General features: G+C 46.7%; 2 protein-coding genes across 2 annotated transcripts in view; both read right to left on the bottom strand.

Moving 5' to 3' along the window:
* Positions 1-1,202: 1,202 nt before the first annotated feature.
* LOC108789182 (sulfotransferase 1 family member D1-like) lies at positions 1,203-6,220 on the bottom strand. Its single transcript, XM_018559129.1, has 7 exons — positions 6,031-6,220; positions 5,741-5,866; positions 3,603-3,700; positions 2,194-2,320; positions 1,979-2,073; positions 1,722-1,896; positions 1,203-1,336 (listed from the first exon to the last, which is right to left on the bottom strand). The coding sequence occupies exons 1-7, from the start codon at positions 6,197-6,199 to the stop codon at positions 1,230-1,232; spliced, it is 897 nt and encodes a 298-aa protein (XP_018414631.1). The 5' UTR covers positions 6,200-6,220; the 3' UTR covers positions 1,203-1,229.
* An 853-nt stretch (positions 6,221-7,073) lies between these two features.
* The window catches only part of LOC108789184 (sulfotransferase 1 family member D1-like), a 27,115-nt gene continuing 10,391 nt past the window's right edge, over positions 7,074-23,797 (bottom strand). The window contains exons 2-10 of the mRNA XM_018559131.1: positions 21,521-21,523; positions 19,758-19,904; positions 18,499-18,624; positions 17,934-18,031; positions 15,901-16,027; positions 14,260-14,354; positions 12,968-13,148; positions 10,535-10,672; positions 7,074-7,084 (exon numbers count right to left, since the gene is read on the bottom strand). Of these exons, the coding sequence (XP_018414633.1) occupies positions 10,560-10,672; positions 12,968-13,148; positions 14,260-14,354; positions 15,901-16,027; positions 17,934-18,031; positions 18,499-18,624; positions 19,758-19,887 (870 nt within the window). The 5' untranslated portion in view covers positions 19,888-19,904; positions 21,521-21,523 and the 3' untranslated portion in view covers positions 7,074-7,084; positions 10,535-10,559. The remainder of the gene's footprint in view (positions 7,085-10,534; positions 10,673-12,967; positions 13,149-14,259; positions 14,355-15,900; positions 16,028-17,933; positions 18,032-18,498; positions 18,625-19,757; positions 19,905-21,520; positions 21,524-23,797) is intronic.

The following is a 23,797-nucleotide window of genomic DNA, read 5'->3' as shown; positions in this document are numbered from 1 at the left end:
GGCGAAGTTCCCGCCGCCGGGACACCTCACACCGGCTCCCGTAACTTCCCACAAGGTCACCGCTGCCGCCCCGAGGCCGGGCCTCGGTGGCCTTGTGGGAAATCCGGGCCTGCCTACCACTGGAGGGATCCAAATCAATTGGGAACACCAAATGAGGAGCCACTGAGGCAACCCAAAGACAAGGGGGGGGGCAACAACATACAGGTTTGGATGATCTGTGCATGTTAAACGGAATAATTGGGCAGTGGTACCGGCTCCTCTCCTGGACTGGAATGGCTTCCTCTGATGTCACTGCACACTGGAAGCTTCTCACAATGTGCATTAGAAGCGGCAGCAAGTCAGACAGAGTCCCGCTTCATTTCCTGGCTGTCCAGCATCATCTAACACTTTCCTCCCCCGGATGACTGTCCCTGGCCCCGCCCTTTTCAGTTCTTTGAATCACAGGGGCCTCAGCATCACATGCACCGAGCCCTTCATGCTAATGCGGCTACAATCATCATAAAGTTCGTTTTCCGGGAGGGACGGAGGGATCGGTTGCTATGGATTCCCGGCGGGGTGCTGCGTGCCCTCATTGTTTCCTCCAGACTAGTTCTCTGGGACTTGGAATAAATCTTCGTGCTCAGCTATTTGTTATGGAGGACGTGTATCTCATATATGAGGGCAAGGCTGGAGGGTTCAGAGGTGGCAGGAATGTCCTAAATATTCAGAAGACGGCAAATGTCAATCAAACTGACTGTAATAAAGAGCGTCAAATAAATGTAAAGCCCAAATCTGTGCCTGCCCCTCCTCCCCTCCTCAGAGGACCCCCTTCATCCCTCAGGCAGGAGGAAGCATTTCCTAAGTCTCCCCTCCCCCAGTGATCAGTCTTCTGCAGGCAGGAGGAAGCCTTTCCTCAGTCAATGCTGCCAGTCTACATAGTGAGGGGGAGCCATGGACTCCTCATTTGTGTCCTCCACCGGATTTGCTCATTAGCTCATTCAAAGAGAAGAAAAAAAACCTCAATTTTAGCCATTTATAACGTTTCTTAAAACACAAAAGTTTTACTTGTTTATTAGAAAATCGAACAATAGACTCCGTAAAGAGTCGGCGGTCCCTCCTGAGGATCACTTGTGTCGTTTTATTGTCGCGAAGCATCACAAAGATCTGTCTATGGAAGGAGAGAGTTTGGCTCTGAGCAGCCTGAGGCTTGGAGTTGATGGTTCTGGTTTGGAGCTCCAGCCGCGTCCTTGTTACATGCGGAAGGTGAGATCCGTGTCAGACATTTCCCTCCGGTAATATTCATCAAATCTCTCGTTCTGGGCGACAGTGAACTGGTTCTTCCAATCGCCACGAATCCCTGGAGGGGGAGAGAGATGTCACGTGAGATGTCATGTGACGCACCGTGGGGGACTGCACAGTGACCGGATCCATGTATAGGGATTGATGCAAATCACTGTATTTCAGCTGGTTTAATACTTGATACTAGATGTGGCGGCTGCGTTAGTTTTCTTTTTTTTAACACACTTTTTTTTCCCCTTCCCTTTATTTTCACCCGGTTATCCTGCCAGTAACTGACTGTCTGTCTTAGGGCGACAACGCTCAATCACCGTACTGTATCTCTGGAGTAGCAGCATGGTCGCCCTCGAATAGGAAGTGTGTTATGACTACAGATTGTGCACATGACTGTTTAATAAAGATTTGTGGAAATGAAAACCAATGTAGAGAAGACTGTTACGTGTTACCTTTCCTCATGAACGGGGATACTGAGTGATCCATGTACGGGAAGGTACTATAGTTGGCCATGGGGTTGTCCTTCATGGCCTGGAAGGAGGTGTTCGTGTGTATTTTTTCCACGATCTCTTCAGGAAGTTCCTTATCCATGAACTTCATCACCTTTCGGATCTCGCGTCTCGGGTCCTAACCGGAGAGGTCAACAAGGTTCAATTCACTGTTATCGGCCGAGAGTTCTCCACACGGCGGCAAGACAAAGCCAAGTTACCTCCAACATGTCCTCGTAGAGCAAGTACAGGAGCTTGTGTTTTTTCCTCGTCTCCCACCAGCCCTTCACATGTTTGGCCCACGACCCAAAGGCAACTGCCGGACAAGACAAAAAAACAGGAAGTCTGATCAAATGTCTGCCAGTTCCATGATACAAAAACACCAACGTGTCATGGGCAACATCAATTCTAGAGGTCCAACATCTGACTCACGTACCATTGCCCTCCATGTAGGTGTTCAGATATTCATCCCACGTCCCTGACTCTGGGTGTCCATAGGCCATTCTGTAGAAGTGATAGTAGGATACCGCCACGTCCTTTGCATTCCTAGCCACGTAGATCATCTAGAGACCAATGGAAATGGCTGTCACATTTTTCATTTAAGCACATGGCCATGCAGTCATCACACTCAAGACTAAAGAGGACATGTTACTCGATGAAGCCTGACATGGGGTTTAGGCCTTCCCGCTATAAAATGTTTGTGCTTTAGATATACTATAAAGAGAGTTTCACTGTAACATTATATAAACTTTTAGGACGCAGAAGAGCCTGGAGCTCGGTGAAAGGTTACTGAAGCCCGGTAAAAGCTTTCTGAAAGCCAGAGCCGCCGCTTGTGCTGTGCTTGTGTCACGTTACCTTGAGCGTGACGAGTAGGGTTGCCAACTTTTCTCCCAGCGAAACCTGGACACTCTACTGGCGCATGGAAATTTTTTGGGGAGAATGAGTCGCGGCGTATTCATATGTAGATAGCACCACACATTAATATCTAAATATCACAGTCGAGACTATTTTCAGTGGGGGGCCAGTAGCCCCTATCTTAATTTTGGTTGCCCCTGTCTGCCTGACTTCATGCATCTGGGTTTCAGCTACCATGAAACCCAGGCACAGCATCCAAAACTCAGACTGTCCAGGTGAACCCCGGACAGGTGGCAACCCTAGTGACGAGGGAGGCCTCTCTTGCAGCTCCGGTCCTGAGACCCCTGGGCAATGGAACAGGGAGCTCAGGGCACAGAGGGGCACAAGTGCCTGAAGACTGGTGCCAGAATTGTAGTCCAGAATCACCACTGCAGCGCCGCAGACAACGCAGGGAACGTACGTCTGGGATGCAGATCAGATGGTAGCAAGGTCCGGGGCAGGCCGAGCAGGAATCCAGCGACAATACAGAACCAGATAGCAGACAGATTTGTTGGGGGGGGGCAGGGCAAGGTAAAAACCAGGAGGACAGCGGGGCACAAGAACAGCAGGCAGAAGAGGTGTCAGGAACAATCCGGGGTCAAGGAGCAGGAGAACAGCAGAAGGGTCAGGCTAGCCGGGTCAGCAAACAGGAACACAGGAAGTCTTGATAGCTGAAAGCTGACGATCATCCAGCAGCACTGAACATCAGGGAGACACAGTTTGAATAGCCAGTGTGGCGCCAGAATCTGTAGTGCACGCACACATCTATGCAGAGACGCACACCCTGGCCTGGCTTCATGGGTCAAACCATGTGTAAGCGCATGTGCAGATGCTTGCGCAACAGCTACCAGCAGGAGCTCTTTGACGGGCTTCTTGACAGCTTGTGTGTTGACTGATAACTGACCCAGGCACGGTCTCACATTCAGAAAGAGAAAAATCAATAAGCGAAACCTTGCAGTTCTTTTCCCAGAAGCTCTTGGGAAGAACGTCCGCCTGAAGGTGGGTCTTAATCACACGCGGGGAGTCCATTTTCTCCAGTTGCTCAGTTCCTGGAGGAAAAATCAAGAATTGAGGGAAAATGCGTTGTGGTTACATGATAACTGCATGAAAATAAATAAAGTCAGAGGAAACGATTCGTGTCTTCACATATCATATCCCTAAAACAACTCAATGGACAAGTCAGGAACCCGAATAAGACGGAGATATTTACGACCTGCTAATGTACAAACTGGGACAAAGTTCAAAGCGTACAGCATTTTATTTCCTCCTATATGATAGAGCTCCGAAATATTTGTATAGATAACTTGTGGGCTGTGGATGGTGGCAAGTGGAGTGGTCTCCACGTGAGATAAACCACCCGAAGGATGTCTATTCATCCCGAGTGCTGAATCAATTCCTTAGATTTGGTGCCACACGTTCTGAAGGTGGTTTCATATCAATGATTGATGGTTCTAGATATAAAACATGATCTATGAGAGGAGATCTTTCCCATCACTTGGACTGCATGCACAACCTTGAAAATGTAGACATTGTTCCAAGAAACGCGTTGGATGAAAATCTGCTTGTGCAAGGTCTATTCTTAAACAATTCGCAGAGCCATTGGCCCCGCAAATCTCTGTGAATGTTTCTTCTGTTGTTCTTGTATACTTTTAAAGGTAATTGTATTTGTGATATCGCATTTTGGCCACTCGATGGAGCTGAGGAGCATAGGAAATAAGTATGCTCCTATAAGTATAAATATAAATAAATGCTCCAATAAATACGTATATAATAGTATTTCCTTTGCTCATTAGCTACACTTGCCACCATTATAATGTAACTTCTCATTTCACATGTGCTTGTCGCCATGATGTGGAGATCCATCTTTGATACACTATATGGCCAAAATGTTGACCTCCCTCCAAATTATGGAGTTCAGGTGTTTCCAGATACTGATAATACCACAGAAAACAGATATATTTTGGACAATTGTACTCGTCCAGCCTTGTGGTCACAGTTTGGTGAAGGCCGTTCTGTTCCACCATGACTGTCCCCATGACAAAGTCAGCTCCATAAAGACATGGTTTGACCAGTCTGGTGTGTAGGAACTCAAGTGTCCTGCACAGAGCCCTGACCTCAGCCCTACTGAACACCTTTGGGATGAAATAGAATGCCAATGCGAGCAGGGGCTTCCCGTGGCCGAGTGTCACCCGGAGCGGATACCAGGTGACACCCCGCTGTGACGTCATCGCGCATGCACATGACGTCACCACGCACGTACGGTCATCTTATTGATACCTGCCAGCAGCCATTTTGGTGATGGACGCCGGCAGAGAGAGGCGGGGACATTCACCCGACGGGATAAGGTATCCCGCCGGGTCCCCTCCTCTCTCCTGAAACTGTCGGCCTCTCGGTCTATGATAGAGTGCCTGACTTTTCAAAGGGGGTGACACCAAAATGACTGTGGAAGTCACTCGCACTCCAGCTCAAATTCAGTCAATATTTTTTTAAAGAGTTTGCCTGATGAAGGGACCAAACGGGTTACGAAACATCGCCATGTTGTGACACCACAGAGGTCAATAAAATATTGACTGAACTTGAGCTGGAGTGCGAGTGACTTCTTCATACTTATACTGATTTGCGGAGCCATCAGTGGTCGCTTGGCACCCACCCGATACTTGAGGGTATTATCTGGTCAGGTGTTTGATGGGTTTCTTTTGATTATTGAACCCCTCCAATGGTGTCACCCAGGTGCGCGCCGCACCTCCCTTGTGACGCTACTGATTGCGAGTCAGGTCTTCTCATCCAACATCAGTACCCAACCTCACAAATGGGCAGAAATTCACTCTGACTCCAAATATTGGTCACATTCTTCCAGAAGAGTGTTGGCTGCTAGAGCCATGGTGGTGGTGGGGCGCTGGTGGGGAAGGATGGGGGTCCATATCAATGTCCATAGTTATGGGCTGAGAGGTCCATCAAGCTCATATAGGTTTGATGGTCAGGTGTTAAGAAACAAGTCATTCTACAAATCTACATCATATAATGTTGGCTGGATAACATACAAAATGTTTCTTTCACACGGGATTTTCACACCTGGCATAGAAAGATACCTGAGGTAATTCCGGGTGCTGCGCTCTCCAGGAAAGGCACAAGCTCAAATATGGCTCCTCTCTGGCTCTTCTCCATGTCTCCCCCATTCATGATGAGATCTACTATCTTGCTCACCCATGTTGTCCCTGCAAATATCACACATATTGAATGAATACATTCACCACAATTTGCGGCAGACCAGAGCTGGACGTTTATTTGAAGTGTCAGTTCATATTTGCATCCTCGCCCCTTGAATATGTGTAAGCTTCTTTTATTTTTCTATGGACACGCTATCGGTTGCCGTGCTCACCGGATTTTGGGTAGGTGGCTATCAGCAGATCCTCCTCTCGGGCCTGGAATTTCACAACGTTGTCCCAGTTGGCTGCAAAGGGGCCGATGGTTGGCATCCCGTCCACCCATACGAGCGGGGGGCGTTTAAGTGACTCCAGCTCTTCTGGGGTGATGTTGGAGTGAGCCATGGTGTGCCGCGCTGTCTACTTGTCCAACGGAACACCGTGAGAGTCACCGTCAGATGCCGATAATAAGGCCTAGAATGTATAAAACGGGGGACAGATATTATTGTTGATATAATGCAAAGGTAGAAATTTCATTTTGCAAATGATCTTTTTTTTTAAATGGGAGCAAAATGATGTTTCTGCTACAAAGCAAGTTTACATTATTTACAAATGACAAAGGGGTGTAATTGTAAAAAAAACTGCAGAGCCATTTGTCCTGAGAAACTACATGTACATTTGTTTTATGTCAATGGGGGCAGAAACTAATGTTATTAGAATATTTTCTTTCCGGGTCAAATGTAGTTCATTCATAAGGTTAGGGCGAATCAGGCAAATACTAAATTATGGCCACTGGATGGAGCTAATGAGCACAGGAAATAAGTATTTGTTTCCTATGATCCTCGGCTCCCTCAGGTGGCCATAATGTGTTATTATCCTGATTCGCCATAATCTTATGAATAAATTATGTCCAACCCGGCATGAAAATATACTAATAACATTCGTTTTTGCCCCCATTCAGATAGAACGAAAAATCAGCACACAAATTGCTTAAAGGATTAGTGAACTTATATAAAACAAAGTGCACTCATCCTTGTTGCCCCTCTTCCCCTGACCTAAGCCACCCTGCCCTTCCACACGTGCATACATACCAACGACTGTGGTTATCATGCTTGTTTACACCTAATATCACAAGAGTTCACTTTCCCGGCCCAGCCTGCACATTACAGCCCCATGGACTTCTATGGGACCATTTCTGATCTTCTACAGCCTCGGTGACACAGCCCTATAGAAGTCTATGGGGCACTGTCCTGTCCATGCCTGCTTGGTCCCAGCATACTTACAGATGAAGCAGCGGGGGTCTCCTTGTCCTGCAGTTTCCAGTCTCTTAAAATATATGGAAATACTTGTAAAGAATACACAGTGACAGTCCGTTTGCTTTACACCAAGGATAGGCAACCTTGCAACTCCAGCTGTGGTGGAGCTACAAGTCCCAGGAGGCATTGCAAGACTGTGACAGCCACGGGGATGACTCCTAGAGGCAGAGGCATGTTGGGAGCTGATGGTTCACCGCAGCTGGCATGCCGAGGTTGCCCACCCCGTGCTTTACACTCTTCATTGACTAAACACTCCACTTCCTTTTAGGTCCTTCATTAATCCCACCACCTTCTAGATTCGCTCTGCATTCACCGGATTGACGGGACCTCAAATTAATAGAAGGGATCACGTGCTTTATGATTATTCCTGCGTCATTGTAACTCCACCACTCCTTCACCAACCTTCCACCATTTCTATCTCCTTCAATCACTCTTCCGGCTCTGCTTTCTTTGTGTCTCACCAAATCTTATTGAAATCTGAATTCTTATTCCGTATTCTGTACCCCATGAAACAGGTCGTTTCAGATGGCCTCCAGTACTCCAGCTAGGGAAGGGGGTGGGGGGCATTGGGTTCTTTCCCATGGCCCCAATTTATCAAAAGACGGCCCTGTCATTAAGATTTATAGAAGAAATGTGTATTGGTAACCTTGTTCGGCCAAGGAATGGGCTGCCAGTCTGGTGAACTCTGTTTTGGCCAGGTCTTGGGTCCATGGCCAGCCTACTCTAAAGACATGCTGGTAGGTTAGTAAGCTCCTGTCTAAATCGGCCCTTGTATGTATGCATGTGAGATAGGGACCTTAGATTGTAAGCTCCATGAGGGTAGGTACTGTTGTGAATGTGCAGTATATAAAGCGCCATCCTAATCCTTGGCCAGTATTCTCACCAAAGGTCACTGTGGGTAGCTTCTTGTGTACCCCGGTGAGCCTAACATGGCCAATAACACTAACCTGCACTTAGCAAGTGAACTCTAGATATCTCACGTATTGCTCAGGTTTAGCAACTTGAACTTGGGCAATTGTGATTAATATTCAAGGTTCCCAGCCCCTATAGGGTTAACGCCCCAGCCAGCCCCATGCCGCCATAACATGATCCTGTAATTATAATGGGTTATGGCAGGATCTGCAGACCATCGCAGATTAGCAGTCCAAGCCACGAGGAAAGTCTTACCTTCAGGGTCTGATCCGTGGGATAGTGACACTCACAGTGCCGAGTTACCTTTGCCCAGGTTAGCAGGCGGGTGTGCAGTCAGTGTAAAGGGAGCGAAAGCAGAGACTGACACACACAGGGCAGGGTCTATACACAGATTAGAATTCAACACTTTCACTGCCAGGCAGTGCCTGGGACACAAACCAGTTTATCCGCTTTGTTACACTCTCTATAGGTCTTAATGCTTGTTGCAGACTATTGTACAATCCCTGCACCTTCTCCCCTCAGATCACCCCAATTCCTGCACCTTCACAGATCAGCCCCAGTTCCTGCACCCTCACACCTCAGATCAGGCCCAATTCCTCCCCCTTTACACCTCAGATCACCCCAATTTCTGCACCTTCACCCCTCAGATCAGTTCCAACTCCTGCTCCTTCAGACCTCAGATCAGCCCAATTGCTGCACTTTCACATCTCAGATTACCCCCAATTCTGACCTTCACACCTCACAACACCTCCAGTTCCTGCACCTTCACACCTCAGATCATTCCCAATTCCTGCACCTTCACACCTCAGATCACCCCAAATTGCTGCACTTTCACCACCAATGTCCTTCTGCCCACCCACACTGACCTCCATTGTCCATCTGCCCACCAACAATGAACACCAATGTCCCTCTGCCCAGCAACACTGACTTCCAATGACCTCCTGCCCACCCACGCTGACCACCAATGTCCCTTCACCCACCCACCCACACTGACCACCAATGTCCCTCCGCCCAACAATACTGACCACACATGTCCCTCCGCCCACCCACACTGACCACCAATGTCCCTCTGCCCACAAACACTGACCACCAATGTCTCTCCACCCACCAACACTGGTGTCCCTTTACCTACGCACACACTGACCACCAATGTCCCTCTGACAAACTTCATGGGTTGGTCATATGCAGACCCCTCCTTTAGATATGCAGGAACCCCCAACATCACGCCCACTTTATAGGTGGGCTGTATGCAGACCCCTCCTCTAAATACATAGGGACTGCCCACTCACAGCCCCAATGTCTTTTTAAGTTACTGATTGAGGTGTGGTGCCGTGATTGCGGCATACAGCACCGGCGGGACAGAGGGCAAAAATGCGCGGCAGTCCCAGCAAATTCAGGACATTTGGCATCTATGGAGGTACAGCATCACTAGGACTTTCTGCTCTATGTGCTTGTTTGGGGTCAGTGACTTGGAGTAATATATCTAGAAAAAGTCAGGCAACTGGCATGTTGAAAATGAGGTCAGTGAGGGCAGCCCCCAAATCTCTCTCAGGGTACCTCTTAAAATTACTTTTCGGGTCATACACACTTATGCACTTTAGCGCATGTCAACACGTGTTCAGATAGTTCAGATATTGTTTAATTTGATGCTGGTCCATTGACTGATTTTCCATAACAAGCACTCGCTCAGTGTTACGTGTTGTATTAATGAGAAGAGAAGGTGGAATGGGGTTCTAGTCGAGGGAGCAGATTTGGTCCCTCCAACCCTTCGATTGATAATAATAAGTATTGTATTATGCACAGAGAAGCTGCCCCATCTGCAGTGTCTATGCTATCATGGCCCCACCAGGTACCAACTGCAGTGTCTACAATACATACTGCATGGTCATCGATGCTAACTGGGATTAGTACCCCTCCCCACCCCGATCTGTTGTAGTTATGCCATTTGACCTAAACAATCCATTCAATGCACATTCATTTGGGTAGACCCTCATACTACATAGTTGTAGGTAACACTAAACAATTAGATGTGAAGTCACACTGAGATTCTTGCAGTACAAAAAGTGTTTCCCGTGCAGTTAAAGTAAAATGTGCTTATATTTTGCCTTCCCTGTGCAAGACTGAAGGGAAGGACGGAGGTCAGATATAAGGCTGAAGGGAAGGACGGAGGTCAGATATAAGAGTGAAGGGAATGACGGAGGTCAGATAGAAGACTGAAGGGATGGACGGAGGTCAGATAGAAGACTGAAGGGGAGGACGGAGGTCAGAGAGAAGACTGAAGGGGAGGACGGAGGTCAGATAGAAGACTGAAGGGGAGGACGGAGGTCAGATAAGACTGAAGGGAAGGGCGGAGGTCAGATAGAAGACTAAAGGGAAGGCCGGAGGTCAGCTTTAAGAAGCACAAAGAGATGAGCTGTTACACCGTGCCTGAAAATGGTATAATGTTTTTGATTTTTAATTTTGAATGTATAATAGACAAGCAATTACTTCAGTCATAAAATGGTCCTGGAATAAAAGGGTTCAGGAAAGTAGGAGCGTCATTCCTGGAATCGGAAGGTTAGATCCGTGTCGGACATCTCCCGCTCCAAATATGCATCAAAGATTTCATTCTGAGCCACCGTGAGATGATTCTTCCAGTCCCCGCACACACCTGGAGAGAGACAGAGAGGCTGATTCATGAAAGTGTATGCAAACCGTAATGATGAACTTTTCTTATTTGGAGGGGTGGAGCCTTGACACCCTGAGCTCACAGGAGGTAGGTAAATGCTTATGTATCCTTGTCATCCATCCTCAGTCTTATTTATCTTCCCCAGCCATCTCCATCCTTAATTATCCATCTAATCCATCGCAATGTTTATGTATCCTTCTCATCCAACCCCATTCTTATTATTCCTTCTCAGTCATACCCATCCTTACTTATCTTTCTCAGTCATCCCCATCCTTATGTAACCTCCAAAGCCATCCCCATCCTTATTTATCCTTCTCATCCATCCCCATCCTTACTTATCTTTCCCAGCCATCCCCATCCTTACTTATCTTTCTCAGCCATCCCCATCCTTATGTAACCTCCAAAGCCATCCCCATCCTTACTTATCTTTCTCAGCCATCCCAATCCTTACTTATCTTTCTCAGCCATCCCCATCCTTACTTATCTTTCTCAGCCATCCCCATCCTTATGTAACCTCCAAAGCCATCCCCATCCTTACTTATCTTTCTCAGCCATCCCAATCCTTATGTAACCTCCAAAGCCATCCCCATCCTTTTTTATTCTCCTCAGCCAGATACTGGGGAGGTGGCCCAATTGTGTAGGTTGAGGGAAAGTAGAACCAGAATACCAATTCCTTCTATCTGCCCCAGATGGAGCTGTGCTAGAGGAAGCTCCTCGTTCTTCTGGTTCCACCCAGCGGGACTCGGAGCCTGTGCTGAGACTTTTATGCTACTCTCGGCCCTTTTTAGAGAGAGCAGCTGCGGAAAGATAAATCCTTGCTGGAATGCTGTCCAGATGTGCTGATCCTACAAGTGAAATACTGAGACAGATCCACCTCTACCTGACAAAGAACCTGTAGCTGCCTGTAATGAGTAACTGGAGCTGAACAGTCCACAGAAGGATATAGACACAAGAACCTCCCAGCTGAGCTCCAGTTACAGAAAGAGTAACCAAGCAGACACAAGAACCTTGGTTTTGGGGATCCTGTCCGGCTTTGCTACTTTGGGTGGCACACGACCATTCTAAAGAGCTGATGCATGTGCAAAGTCATAAGACTGCTATACAGAGAAGTACTGCTATTGTGTTGTCTGGTATACTCTTCCCTCACCTACATCCTCTAGAGCCTTGGTTCTCAACTGGTGGGTCGTGACCCAAAAGTGGGTCGCAACAACCTCTCGTTCAGTGGGTCACCGCGTGCCTTCCACTTTTCTAGGTGAGAGGCTTCTCTGCCGTCTGATAGTGCAGCACTGTCAGTACTAGCTCCAAGCAGCCAGTCAAAATATGCTGCCCAGCTCCGAGTGTGAGCCTGAGGTGGGCTGGAGGTATGGCCACAAGGAAGCTCCATCCAAACGTGCATTGCTTACAGCTCCCTCACATGTCCTGTAGATGTGCCTGGACCGGAGTGACATCACATTCTGGCTCCCGTCACCTCTACAGGGCAAGGAGCTGTACAAGCCATGCGCATATGGTTGGAGCTCCGTCACAGCACAGCAGCCCCCACTGGACCCCAGGCTAAGGATCCTCTCCAGTTCTCGTAAGGTGAGAAGACTGGGTGGATCTTAAAATAGTTTTTTTTTTTTAAAGTACACATTTTTTTGCAATGCAATTGCCCCTACCGTGCATTCTGGTGCGGGAGGTGTGTGTTGGCATTCTTTTGAATGGTTTCCCAAACTCACCTTCTACCCACAGTTCGAACGGCCGCACCGGAACGCGCGGTACCCTAATGCCATACATTCCATTGCAGTGCCGTGATTACATTGTGTCGCGACTTAATGACCAAGGACAAATGTGGGTCCTGAGGTTACACAGGTTGAGAGCCACTGCCCCAGAGTAATGAATCTACTAAATTAACTAGTGCCACTGTGTTGACTACATGCTAAAGATCCAGCCCTGAAAGTTGATGTGACCATGGAGCTTTCACTCAAGTGCATTAGGAGTGTACACCAGACCACTTGGGGGGCATCTCACATGACCCTGTAGTAGTGCAACATACAGTATGTTATAAGGTGATATTGTTGTACTCTTTGTATGAAAATAATTACAAACTATATTTTGAAACTTAACAAAGTAATTCAATTCATCTTTATGTAAAAAAAAACAACTATAAACAAACAATGGAGTCCCTGTACACTCCTAAAACATACATGACATTCTAACGGCCGTTGTAGGACAGGGCTCTAGTAGGTCCCAGATTACTGGATTTAGGATTTGGACGGGAGTGGGGTGGGGGGTCTATACCTTTCCGCATAAAAGGAGAGATGTCATGGTTCATGACTGATGAGGGCGTGGTGGAATAATTGGACATTTTGTTTTCCTTCATAGCCTTGAACGTGGTGTGCTGGCGGATCTTCTCCAGAACATCTTCTGGAACGTCCTTCTCTATGAACTTCAATACCTTCTTGATTTCACGCTTTGGATCCTTCACCCAGAGAGAAGAAGATGAAGACAATGAGCGTGGTCTTAGCGGACAAGAATGATACATTCCTAAAGTACTTATCTAGGACTCCTGAAATCTACCAACCACAAGGAAGATGAGCAGCCAACATAAGGAACGGCTGTGGCTGTAAAAATAATCTTGAAGGTGTCAGGTTTTCGAGATTCAAAATAAAACCTTTCAAGCAATGACATTATACTTCATTCATTGATCTACAATGTCCATTGTTCAATGGGGGAACATGTCTATCACTTGAACATTTTTTGTCCTATTCACTCTTCTTTGCCGTTTAGGAACTTCATCCCTGAGGCAATCAAAAGTATCTTACAATAGGGAGATAAATCTCTCCAATAAACTACCAGTTAAGCATATTCTAATTCACAAAAATGCATTTTCAAGCAACACTAGGCATTTTCTTAGCTTGTACTCCAGTCAGATATGAAAGAGCTTAGTCCCCCCACAGCTAATATTCGAGATTTTGGTACATAGTGGAGAGTCAAACAACCTCTTAAGGTCTCTAAAGTCAGGATTCAGTTATTGAGATCTCAGTTGATTTCCACATCTTATGTGGCCATTGCCAAGGGGTTCCTTCGCTCCCTGCAGGATTTGTAATCTGTTTTATGTCATAAGAATCCAATAGGTAAAATTAGAACACCCCCAAAGTGGGAGGGAACACATCAAACTCCAAGTTGAGGTGTGAGGATCTGGCAGTTTTGGAGAAAAAAATTAATTGTTTGGGGAAAACTCAAAGGCTGGAGTCTGTGGAGGATATAAGAAGCTAGAATGTGATTGAACCCACCAGCAATGATACAACCAGCACTTAGCCAAAGGTCTCCAACTCTCAACATCTCCCCAAGCCACATGGTCATACATGTGCGGAGTGCCACCTCCTACAAAAGAGGAGCAGTGATTGGTGGTATACCATAGCACCGAAACCCAAAGATCAGCTGATTGAAGGTAAGAATTGTTATACATAGGGCTGTTTAGGAGGACCAGGTGGCCTGTGACGGTGGCATGAAGTGAACCTGTTCACTAAGGATTAAGTGAAGTGTCCATTTCTCCTATCTTCTTATCCCCGTTTAGAAGAATATCTCACCTCCAACATATCCTCATAGAAAAGAAAGAGAACGTTTCTTTGCTTTCTGATCTTCCACCAGCCCTTTACATGCTGGCTCCAGGAGCCAAACGCAACTGCAATAGAGGACATGTTCAGATCACTACCAGTTAGAATATGTGGTTCAGTTTTATGTGGATGCTGAATCCTATGATGGCTTTATATAATCCAATGCTGAGATGTCCTCAAGTAATTCAAATGTTGTTTTGCTTTGTTTTTGAACTATTGTGGCCATCTTTTTTTGGCTATGTTTTTTTAAAATTAATTTTCTCCTCGATGAAGCATCTGAAGTTGGATGAAACATGTTGGGTGTAGTTCTTTGTTGAGAGTCCCAATTGTGATTTACAAATCTAATAGGGCTTAAATGGGCAGCACAGAGGCGTCGTGGTTAGCACTTGTGCCTTGTAGCACTGGTTCGAATCCCAGCCAGGTCACTATCTACAAGGAGTTTGCATGTTCTCCCTGTGCTTGTGTGGGTTTCCTCTGGGTACTCTGGTTCCTCCCACACTCCAAAGACATGCTGGAAGGCTAATTGGCTCTTTTCTAAATTGCCCCCCATATGTATTCATGTGAGATAGCGACCTTAGATCGTAAGCTCCTTCAGGTCAGGGACTGAAGTGAATGTGCTCTATGTAAAGCACTGCGGAAATTGTCATCACTATATAATTACCAATAATAATAACTCAGACATATTTTGACTGACAGGAGATGGACAGAATAGGGGCCTAAATAAAGTGCAAATCCCCTTTTCCTCCCTTCTCTCTATCCTAAAGATTGATAATAGGGCAAGTTATTCCTAGGAAGAAACATGGAGCATAGTAGGAAGTAGGGATGTCCAGATACCGATACTAGTATCGGTATCGGGGCCGATACCAGGCATTTTCACAAGTACTTGTACTTGTGAAAATGCCCCGATTCTTAAGGCAGATACCGGTACATTTTTAAATCGCAGCAGCTGCTGAGCATATGCGCTTGTGGGGACCTCAGCAGCTTGCTGGTGACCTGCAAGTAGCTGTCCATGGCAGTGCCTGCCTGGTTCTTTATATCCTCCTCCTTCCCGGTGCAGGCACAGCCATGGACAGCCCCACAGGTAGAACTACCGGAGTGACTGCCCCAGTGTCCAAAGCTGGGGGATCCCAATGCCTACTAACAGGGGAGGACCAGTAGTATCGGTAATTGGTATCGGCAAGTACCTGCGGGAAAGTACTTGTACTTGGTCTTAAAAAAGTGGCATCGGGACATCCCTAGTAGGAAGATATGGACAAGATTTTAGGGAAGTGAAGTACATAACTATAAATATTCAGTATAGGATTATCATTCCCTTTCTTCACATGAACTCAACAAAGTCTAACTGTAAGCACAATTTAAAGTGTTGATACCACTGATGCATAATACATCTAATTGATTAATTTTCCATTGATTGCTTAAATCAAGCATGTTGCCCCAAGCAATTTGAAGCAAGGGCTGTGGATAGAGAGGAGGAGATGGACCCTGGCTTATTACCCACCCTGACATTCCCCCTATAGTGGCTAGTGGGTTCCTCTCCAGCATTCCCCTAACACCGAACATCCTGTTAAGCACCTTATCTAACCACAATAGGTATAAACTCGAAGAAATACATACTTGTCCCCTTCATAAAGCCTTCAAAAAATTCCTCGAAAGTCCCAGGATCCGGGTGAACAATGGCCATTTGATAGAAATGATAATATGACACCAACACATCTTTAGGGTTGCGCGCTACACAGATCACCTGCACAGAGATAGAAAGGAATCGGTAACATAAAACCAGATTGTGGCGATGAGCACCTGAATTCTGTAATAAGAGAAATAAACACTGACACTCCACTCATTATACCCCGAGAGCTGCAGTAAATGAGCTGAGCAGACCAAGAGAACCATCCATCACTGGCCTCTGTCTCGTTCTACAGGTTATAGGAGATTATATAATAATGTTTTCCCATATTCTGCCCCATTGTGCTGCTAAATTCTATCTGTACTTGTTTCCAAATCTTTGAGATGGCTACATCAGGCTTGCCAGAGATTGATCAGACTCCACAACATAGAGACAGACAGGGCCTTCCATCCAGATCAAATTATATAGAAAGGGATGGATCAGGCGTTCCACCAAGAGTGCCACACCAGGCAGACCTAGATCTCCAGAAAGATAGACAGATCAGACTTCCTACAATAAAAGCTCCATTAGCTATTAAAAATAGTGCATTGGACCTTTCAGAAGAAGAGCTGGGCATGGCTTTCGACTATAGAAGATAGACTAGGCTCCAGAATAAGGATTAGACCAGGCTCTCCAGAAACAGTGATAGAACAGGCTCTTCAGAACAAGAGATGTATAGGATAAGGAAAAGGACAGGTTCTCCAAAATGAGGGTTAGGCCAGGCTCTCTAGAAACAAGACCAAGCACAATGAGGTATAGAGCTGGATCTCTAGAAACAGGGACAGACCAAGTTCTGGAAACAGGAGAAACAGAGATAGAACAGGATCTCTAGAAACAGGGATAGAATAGACTCTTCATAATGAGGAATAGACAAGGGTTTACAGAAACAAGCACACAACAAACTATCCAGAATGAAGAAGAAACCGGGTCCTCCAGAAACAGGAACGGAACAGACTCTGAGGAATAAAATAGGTTATTCAGAAACAGGAATTGAATAAGCTCTACAGAATAAGGGATATACTACCGTGTTTCCCCGAAAGTAAGACCTACCCCGAAAATAAGACCTAGTGCTATCATCAGGGATTTCTGTAATATAAGACCTACCCCGGAAATTCCGCCCCCCCCGCCAGGCACGCCTCCCCGCACGCCCACCTGTCTGGCTCCCTGGACGGCTTTACAGCTGAGAGTGGCCGCAGCTCCCTCCCGCACGCCCATCCGCACGCACGAGCGGACAGCTGCAGCCAGGTACACATAAGACACCCCCCGAAAATAAGACCTAGTGTCTTTTTTTGTGAAAAAAAAATATAAGACACTGTCTTATTTTCGGGGAAACACGGTAGGATCTCCAGGAGAAGGGATAGGACAGATTCTCCAAAATGAGGGTTAGGCCAGGCTCCCTAGAAACAAGATTAAGCAGGTTCTTCAGGAGGAGGGATAGAAGAGGTTCTCCACAATGAGGTATAGACCTGGATCTCTAGAAACAGGGACAGGGCAAAATCTCTAAAAACAGGGACAGGGCAAAATCTCTAAAAACAGGGACAGACCTGGTTCTGCAAACAGGAGAAACAGAGATAGAACCGGATCTCTAGCAACAGGAACAGAACAGACTCACCAAACTGAGGAATAAAACAGGTTCTCCAGAAAAAGGGATAGAACAGACTTTCCATAATAAAGGACAGACCAAGATCTTAATAAAGAGGGATAGGGCAGACTCCTCAGAATGAGAAATAGACCAGGATTTCTCCAAACAGGAATAGAACAGGCTCAGACCAGAGTCCAGAATCAGACATAACGCAGGCTCTCCCTAATGGGAAATAGATTAGGATCTCCAGAATGAAGAATGGACCAGGTCCTCCAAAATGAGCCTAGATCTCCAGAAACAGAGATAGAACAGGCTTTCTAGGTTGATGATTCTACCAGGATGTCCAGAAACAGGGCCTTGACCAGCTCTGCAATAGGTTTTAGATCACGCCAGGCCTTGCACCTTACAGTTCTTTTCCCAGAAGCTCTGTGGAACAAGCTCCACAGGTAGGTGAGATTTGACCAGACGCCGAGTCTTCATTGGATCCAAGCTTTCAGTTCCTAGAGATGAAGAGGCAACAAAATGTAAATTTCCATGTACACCTCTCGCCTCCACCACTTCCTGACACTCAAAGTATTGGTACTTTCAAACCAACATCCAAACATACTATCACGTTTGCTATTAAACAGCGGCAATACCAGTGTCCACAAATACCTGATCACCCTATACTGGGAGTGTATGAGCCTTCTGTGACCTACATTTCTTTGTATGAGGTCAGCATCATTGAATGAGTGTTTTGACTTCCAGCCTAGAAAAGGTGGGGGGGTATAGGAACGAGGAGACCTTTGTGGACAAGTGTTGTCTCTGCAGTGCACAGTTCAGTGTTCTAGTAACATGTTATCATGGGATAGAATGGACACAACTGAGGTGCCAAGCTTTGCCGTTTCGGTTGGTTCCTCCGACCTTTGCAAAGCCTGTTTGACTCTTAGCTCAGGAAAATAAAGAATAATGTTCATTTCTGACTTACCCGTGGGCATACCGGGCACGGCGTACTCTAGAAAGGGCACTCGCTCATATATTGCACCTCTGGCCGTCTTCTTTGTGTCTCCTCCATTAAAGACCAGATCCAAAATCTCGCTCATCCAAGTGGTCCCTGGGGGGGGAAAAAAGTGATTCATACACCCTAATAGCATAATAGGGAATTACACAGATACGCACAATACAATAACCCAGAGCGACCAGCCAGAGTTCTCCTCTAGACTTCTGTCATTGGTATTCAAAGTGAAAGAAAACCCAAAAAACTTTAGATGCCACCAGAACTAGAATGGAGGTGAATTCTGCCAATGGGACACTTGCTCCCGCTGTTGTTGACAGCTGTCTAAAAGGGGATTTTTCTTCACTTTGGGCAGATTTCATCTGACGTCCGGTTGTTTCTACAGGACAGGAAGTGAAAGGAAATCTCTACAATGGGACTCAAATGGAAAAATAAAATCCTGACAGGGTTTTAACCTAATTTCTGGTTGACTTCTGTGTTTTCAAAGACCCCTTTGCATGACCTAATTTTCCTTTGCACAATTAATTTAATGGCACAATCTAATAGTAAAGTGTCTGCCTAGCATAGTTTTAAGAAAGGGACGAAGGGGATTTTGACCCACTAGAATGGGGGCCACCAAAACACTTGCATAGAAGTTTTCACTATGATGTTTTGTAGTTTCCACATGCAATTTGAGATCTACTGTACATGTGGTATTTCTTTGAAAAGTTCCGCTTGAATCTAATTTTAGATATCAGGGGCCCACTTGGGTCTTTGTTCATGACGCACAGCCCTTAGCAACCAATTTCATGTCTGCTTTCATCTAAACTGCCTTAGACTGGTAGACAACCATTGAGTAAGGAATCTGGTTGGAGTGATCCATTGACCTGTATAGTAAGGTGCACCGACTTCCATCACTCTGCTTTGGATTCAGCATACTATAGTAGCTTGCCATTTTCTAGTATTTGGTGGTCACCCAGCCAACTGTCACTGGTAGTGCAGACCCAACAACTTGAACTTGGGAGTGCCAGGCATTAAAGCCCAAAGCTCCTTGCAGAGGTCCCTGGTGAATCTCACATCTATCACCGGTGACACCAAGGTTCCACACCACTCCATGTCTGTCTCCAGTCCCACAGTCCTCAACCAGCACTGCTCACGACATAACAGGTAGAAATATCTGTGTGGGCTTAGGGCAACACGGACACTTTCCTCTTAATTTAATGTGAGGGTTCACCTGGAGGAACGTATCTCACCAGACTTCGGGTACGTGTTAATCATGATGTCATCTTCTCTGGCCTGGAAACGCTGAACGTTGGCCCAGTTTTCGGCAAAGGGTCCCAGGATTGGCATCCCGCTGACAATTTTTATGGGAGGGCGGTTCATGTCTGTGGGCTGGTCTGCTGAACAAACATGCAAAACTTATTGTCAGATAGAGGCCAACACTGAGAAAGGTGCTTCACCGTGTAACCTAGAACAATACACTGAGTGGGCAGATTATTATGACCACCCCATCAGTACTTCGTTGGGCCGCCTCGTGACTCCACGAGATATGAAAAGTTAAGGGAGGAATCTGACACGGCACTGTTGCCCTTCTGTTGTCTTGTACCAGTCTTGCCACTCTCCGTTCTGCCCTAACATTGACTAGTCGCTGACGGCCACAATTTATACGTTCAGACCCAGATTTTCGGCTGACAGTCCGGTCTGTAAACACTTTAACAATGAGCCCCTCTGGAACATGTAACTAATTCTGCTGTTTTGCTGACACTCGCTCCATGGCTCCGAGCGCCAACAATCATCCCGCGTTCAAAGGCTGTTACATCGCGTTGTTTCCCCGTATCTTCAGAAACAAGTCACTTCCACTGTCGTGGTAACCAACCCGCTCCCCTATTTATAATGGTCTGGCCCTCTAGCAACTTCAGCGCCAAATTATAGCTAATTTGCCTACAAACGTCAGGTGGTCATAATAATCCGGCCACTCAGTGTATATAATAATCCGGCCACTCGGTGTATATAATAATCCGGCCACTCAGTGTATATAATAATCCGGCCACTCAGTGTATATAATAATCCGGCCACTCGGTGTATGTCAGGGTATAATATGAGATACAACATGTGATACGTGGCGCGATACAGATTCAGTTTTCTCTTACTGATTTATATAACAGCGACACATTGCAAAGCTTCAAGCTGGCCGGAAATGTTACATTCTGGAAGTCATATTGGCTTGTGTTGACGGGCTTTGGTCAGACATTTGTAGAATGAGATTTTGTTTTATATCATTCTCTTATCTTGAAGAAATATGATTGGGGAAGTTCAGAAGAGAAAAATTGCTTCAGTTCTTACATAAAACCCCAAAATGTGCGTAAAGATAAACGGCATGAAACAAAATATAAAAAATAGTTATATAAATGTATCAAAATGTTCTTGTCAAAGTTTAGTGTGTTTGTGTGTAGTCAGTGGTGTATTTTGGTTTTGTGCTGCCCTAGGCAAGACTAAACTCGTGCACCCCCCTCAATCTAAATTTGCCCCGCCCCTTCCTGTTTTCCACCTCCTGTACAAAGCCAGTCAAACCGCATCTCACTGGGCCCTCCCCTCCACCGGGCAGCTCTCTAATTAGGAGCGGTCGTCTAGTTTGCCTCATTAGGAAGCCCCAGCTGCTTGATTCTGTGCCGCCCAGCCTTGGCCCACTGGGCAAGCGCCCAGTATGCCCAAAGGTAAGCCGAGCCCTGTCCGCCTCATTGGGGCGGCATTTTCTGCCCCCCCCCCACTGGAAAGTGCCGCCCTAGGCAAATGCCTAGTTTGCCTTGTGGTAGATACACCCCTGTGTGTAGTTGTCTGCGTCGTGCCTGTCCCCAAGAATGTGGAAATACGTCCCTTTTCCTTTGTGAGAATTAGGGATGCACCTATACCAATACTAGTGTCGATATCGTTGCCGAGTATTTGGGCGAGTACTCGGAATGCTCCGATGCCTAGCCCGATACTTCCTGTATCAGGAAGCCGGGTAACGCATCATTACACGCTGCCCAGCTTCCTGATTGGACGGGAAGGCGGCTCCATGCTCCCTTGTCACTTGCGACGAGGGAGCCGGCTTTCCGGCCAATCAGGAAGCCGATCAGCGTTTAATGACTCGCTGCCCGGTTTCTTGATTGGTCGGGAAGCTGGCCAATCAAGAAGCCTTGCGCCCGTGTAATGACGCGGCGCCCGGATTTCTGATTGGCCGGGAAGCCGGCTCCATGCTTACTCCTCACAGAGTGACCGTGCCTCTAAATATGTGGGACTGCCCATCACCCCCTCATAATGGGTTGCTCACACCAAGACCCCCCCACTTGCCCAGGCACTGCCTCTAAATATGCTTGGGTCACCCACTGGCAGTCCCGATCCCTGTAATTAATGCCCTTTTGCGCATGTGCAGTAACTCAAATACATCTGATGCTGTAATCCCGGGACATGGGACTGGCAGGACAGACGGCCAAGATGCAAAACTGTCCCAGCCAATCCGGAACAGTTGACGTGTATCCCTCCCGAGTATACATAACTTTGTAAATATTTATGGGAGGCCTGTAACATGTAACTATTTATAAGACTATCATACATCAATAGCGGAGTGTCCCTTGAAGACGCCAATACAATGGAAATGAATCCTAATGAATAACTATACCCGGGAATAACAATGTAATAGATTGCAGAACCATGGCTCCCTCCAGAGATACAGGTGAGGAGTGAGCGTAGCCACCCCCTAGGACAGGAAGTGTGCTGCTGGCAGGATCACCAGGTGATAATAAAGGGGGAAAAGCCTGAAATAAGAAAACTACTGCAGATGTCTCATCTAAGCGGCGGTAATCGGCAATATATTATATTTTTGTTCTTGGGTTTCGATACACATTTTTGGTTAAACTTCTTTCCCCGATGTTCTATCATAAGCACATTATTGTCAATCGTTTCCAGAACAAATCCCCAAACACATGACGGCCTATTTGGACTTTTGATTTGCAGCCAAAAAATGATTGTCCTCATCTGTTTACTAACGAGCAGAAACGGCCATTTGCTTGCCCCGAAAGCACATTTTTTCACTTGTTTTGTCTACGGGCCCTGGAGCCGCGGCAACATTCGGAGCAACATTCCGGACACTCAGGCCGGCCAAAATCTCCTCACGTGACCGATCTTCCCCAATACACGTACAATCTCCTTCCCCTTGTCTTCCCTTTCCTGGTGCGAATTCACCAGCTGTTGTGAGGATGGGGCAAGAATCGAATGTTCTGTTAGTAATAATTTATCTTCTGGCCGAATGTTCTTCAATAGGTTCCTTCATAGAGAACAGAGGGAATTGGGGGTAATACCCCGTCATGGCCACTAGATGGCGCCGAGGATCACAGGAAATAGTAAGGAGATACAATGTTACAATTTAGGAGATCGCAGGAGGGAGTGAGAATACAAATGTAACTAGTGCTATCGCTGTGGTATCCATGGTTACATTTACATGCTCCTCCCTCCAGTGTCTTCATCACTATGTCCCTCCATTTGTATCAGTGATCATTGCCGCAGAGACAGAAATGGAGGGAAATCCAACATTATACAGTTGTCACCAGAACGAGGACGGTAAGGGGAAATCTTTGAGGCTAGGTTCACACCTTGGCCACACCTCACCGCACGGCAATCGTGCACGATTCCGCACGTTCAGGAGTCGCCAAGGTGTGAACCGATCGCGCTGTGGGCGCCGTTACTTTCTAATGGCACCTCAGCCGCGCGTCGCGTAGCGCAACAAAAATTTCACCCCATTGAAATCAATGGGGCAATCGCTGCCCGCATTGTGCAGGACCGGTGCGGTGTAGTGCAGGTGTGAACCTAGCCTAAATGTTTTGTTGACAACTCTCTAATTCAGGGGTGTGGAACCTCCAGCCCTCCAGCTGTGGTGAAACTACAAATCCCACGATGCATCTGTTTTTGGGGGTCATGTCTGTGGCTGTGAGAGTCTTGCAATGCCTCATGGGATTTGTCGTTTTGCCACAGCTGGAGGTTCCCCACCCCTGCTCTAAGATGAAGCTTCCCCTCACCTTGGTGAGATTTCCTATCATTTCCTGTTGTGTCTCCAGGACAGGAAGTGAAATCTCACAGACAGAATAAAAACACCTGATGGGGTTTGAACCCCCCCTCCGTACTCTACCCAAAACTACAAAATAAAAGCTTGTGTCCAGTCATAGGTGTGCCCGGGCCGTGTTTGTGCCCAGAATGGTGCCTCTTACCTGAGGGACGCACCGGACGGAGACCAGGGGGGAGGCCGGCAGTGTCTGCGACC

The sequence above is a fragment of the Nanorana parkeri genome, unplaced genomic scaffold (genome assembly GCF_000935625.1).
Source record: "Nanorana parkeri isolate BGI_ZX_2015 unplaced genomic scaffold, ASM93562v1 scaffold379, whole genome shotgun sequence".
NCBI classification, from domain to species: domain Eukaryota; kingdom Metazoa; phylum Chordata; class Amphibia; order Anura; family Dicroglossidae; genus Nanorana; species Nanorana parkeri.
This window is presented reverse-complemented; position numbering and strand designations above follow the sequence as displayed.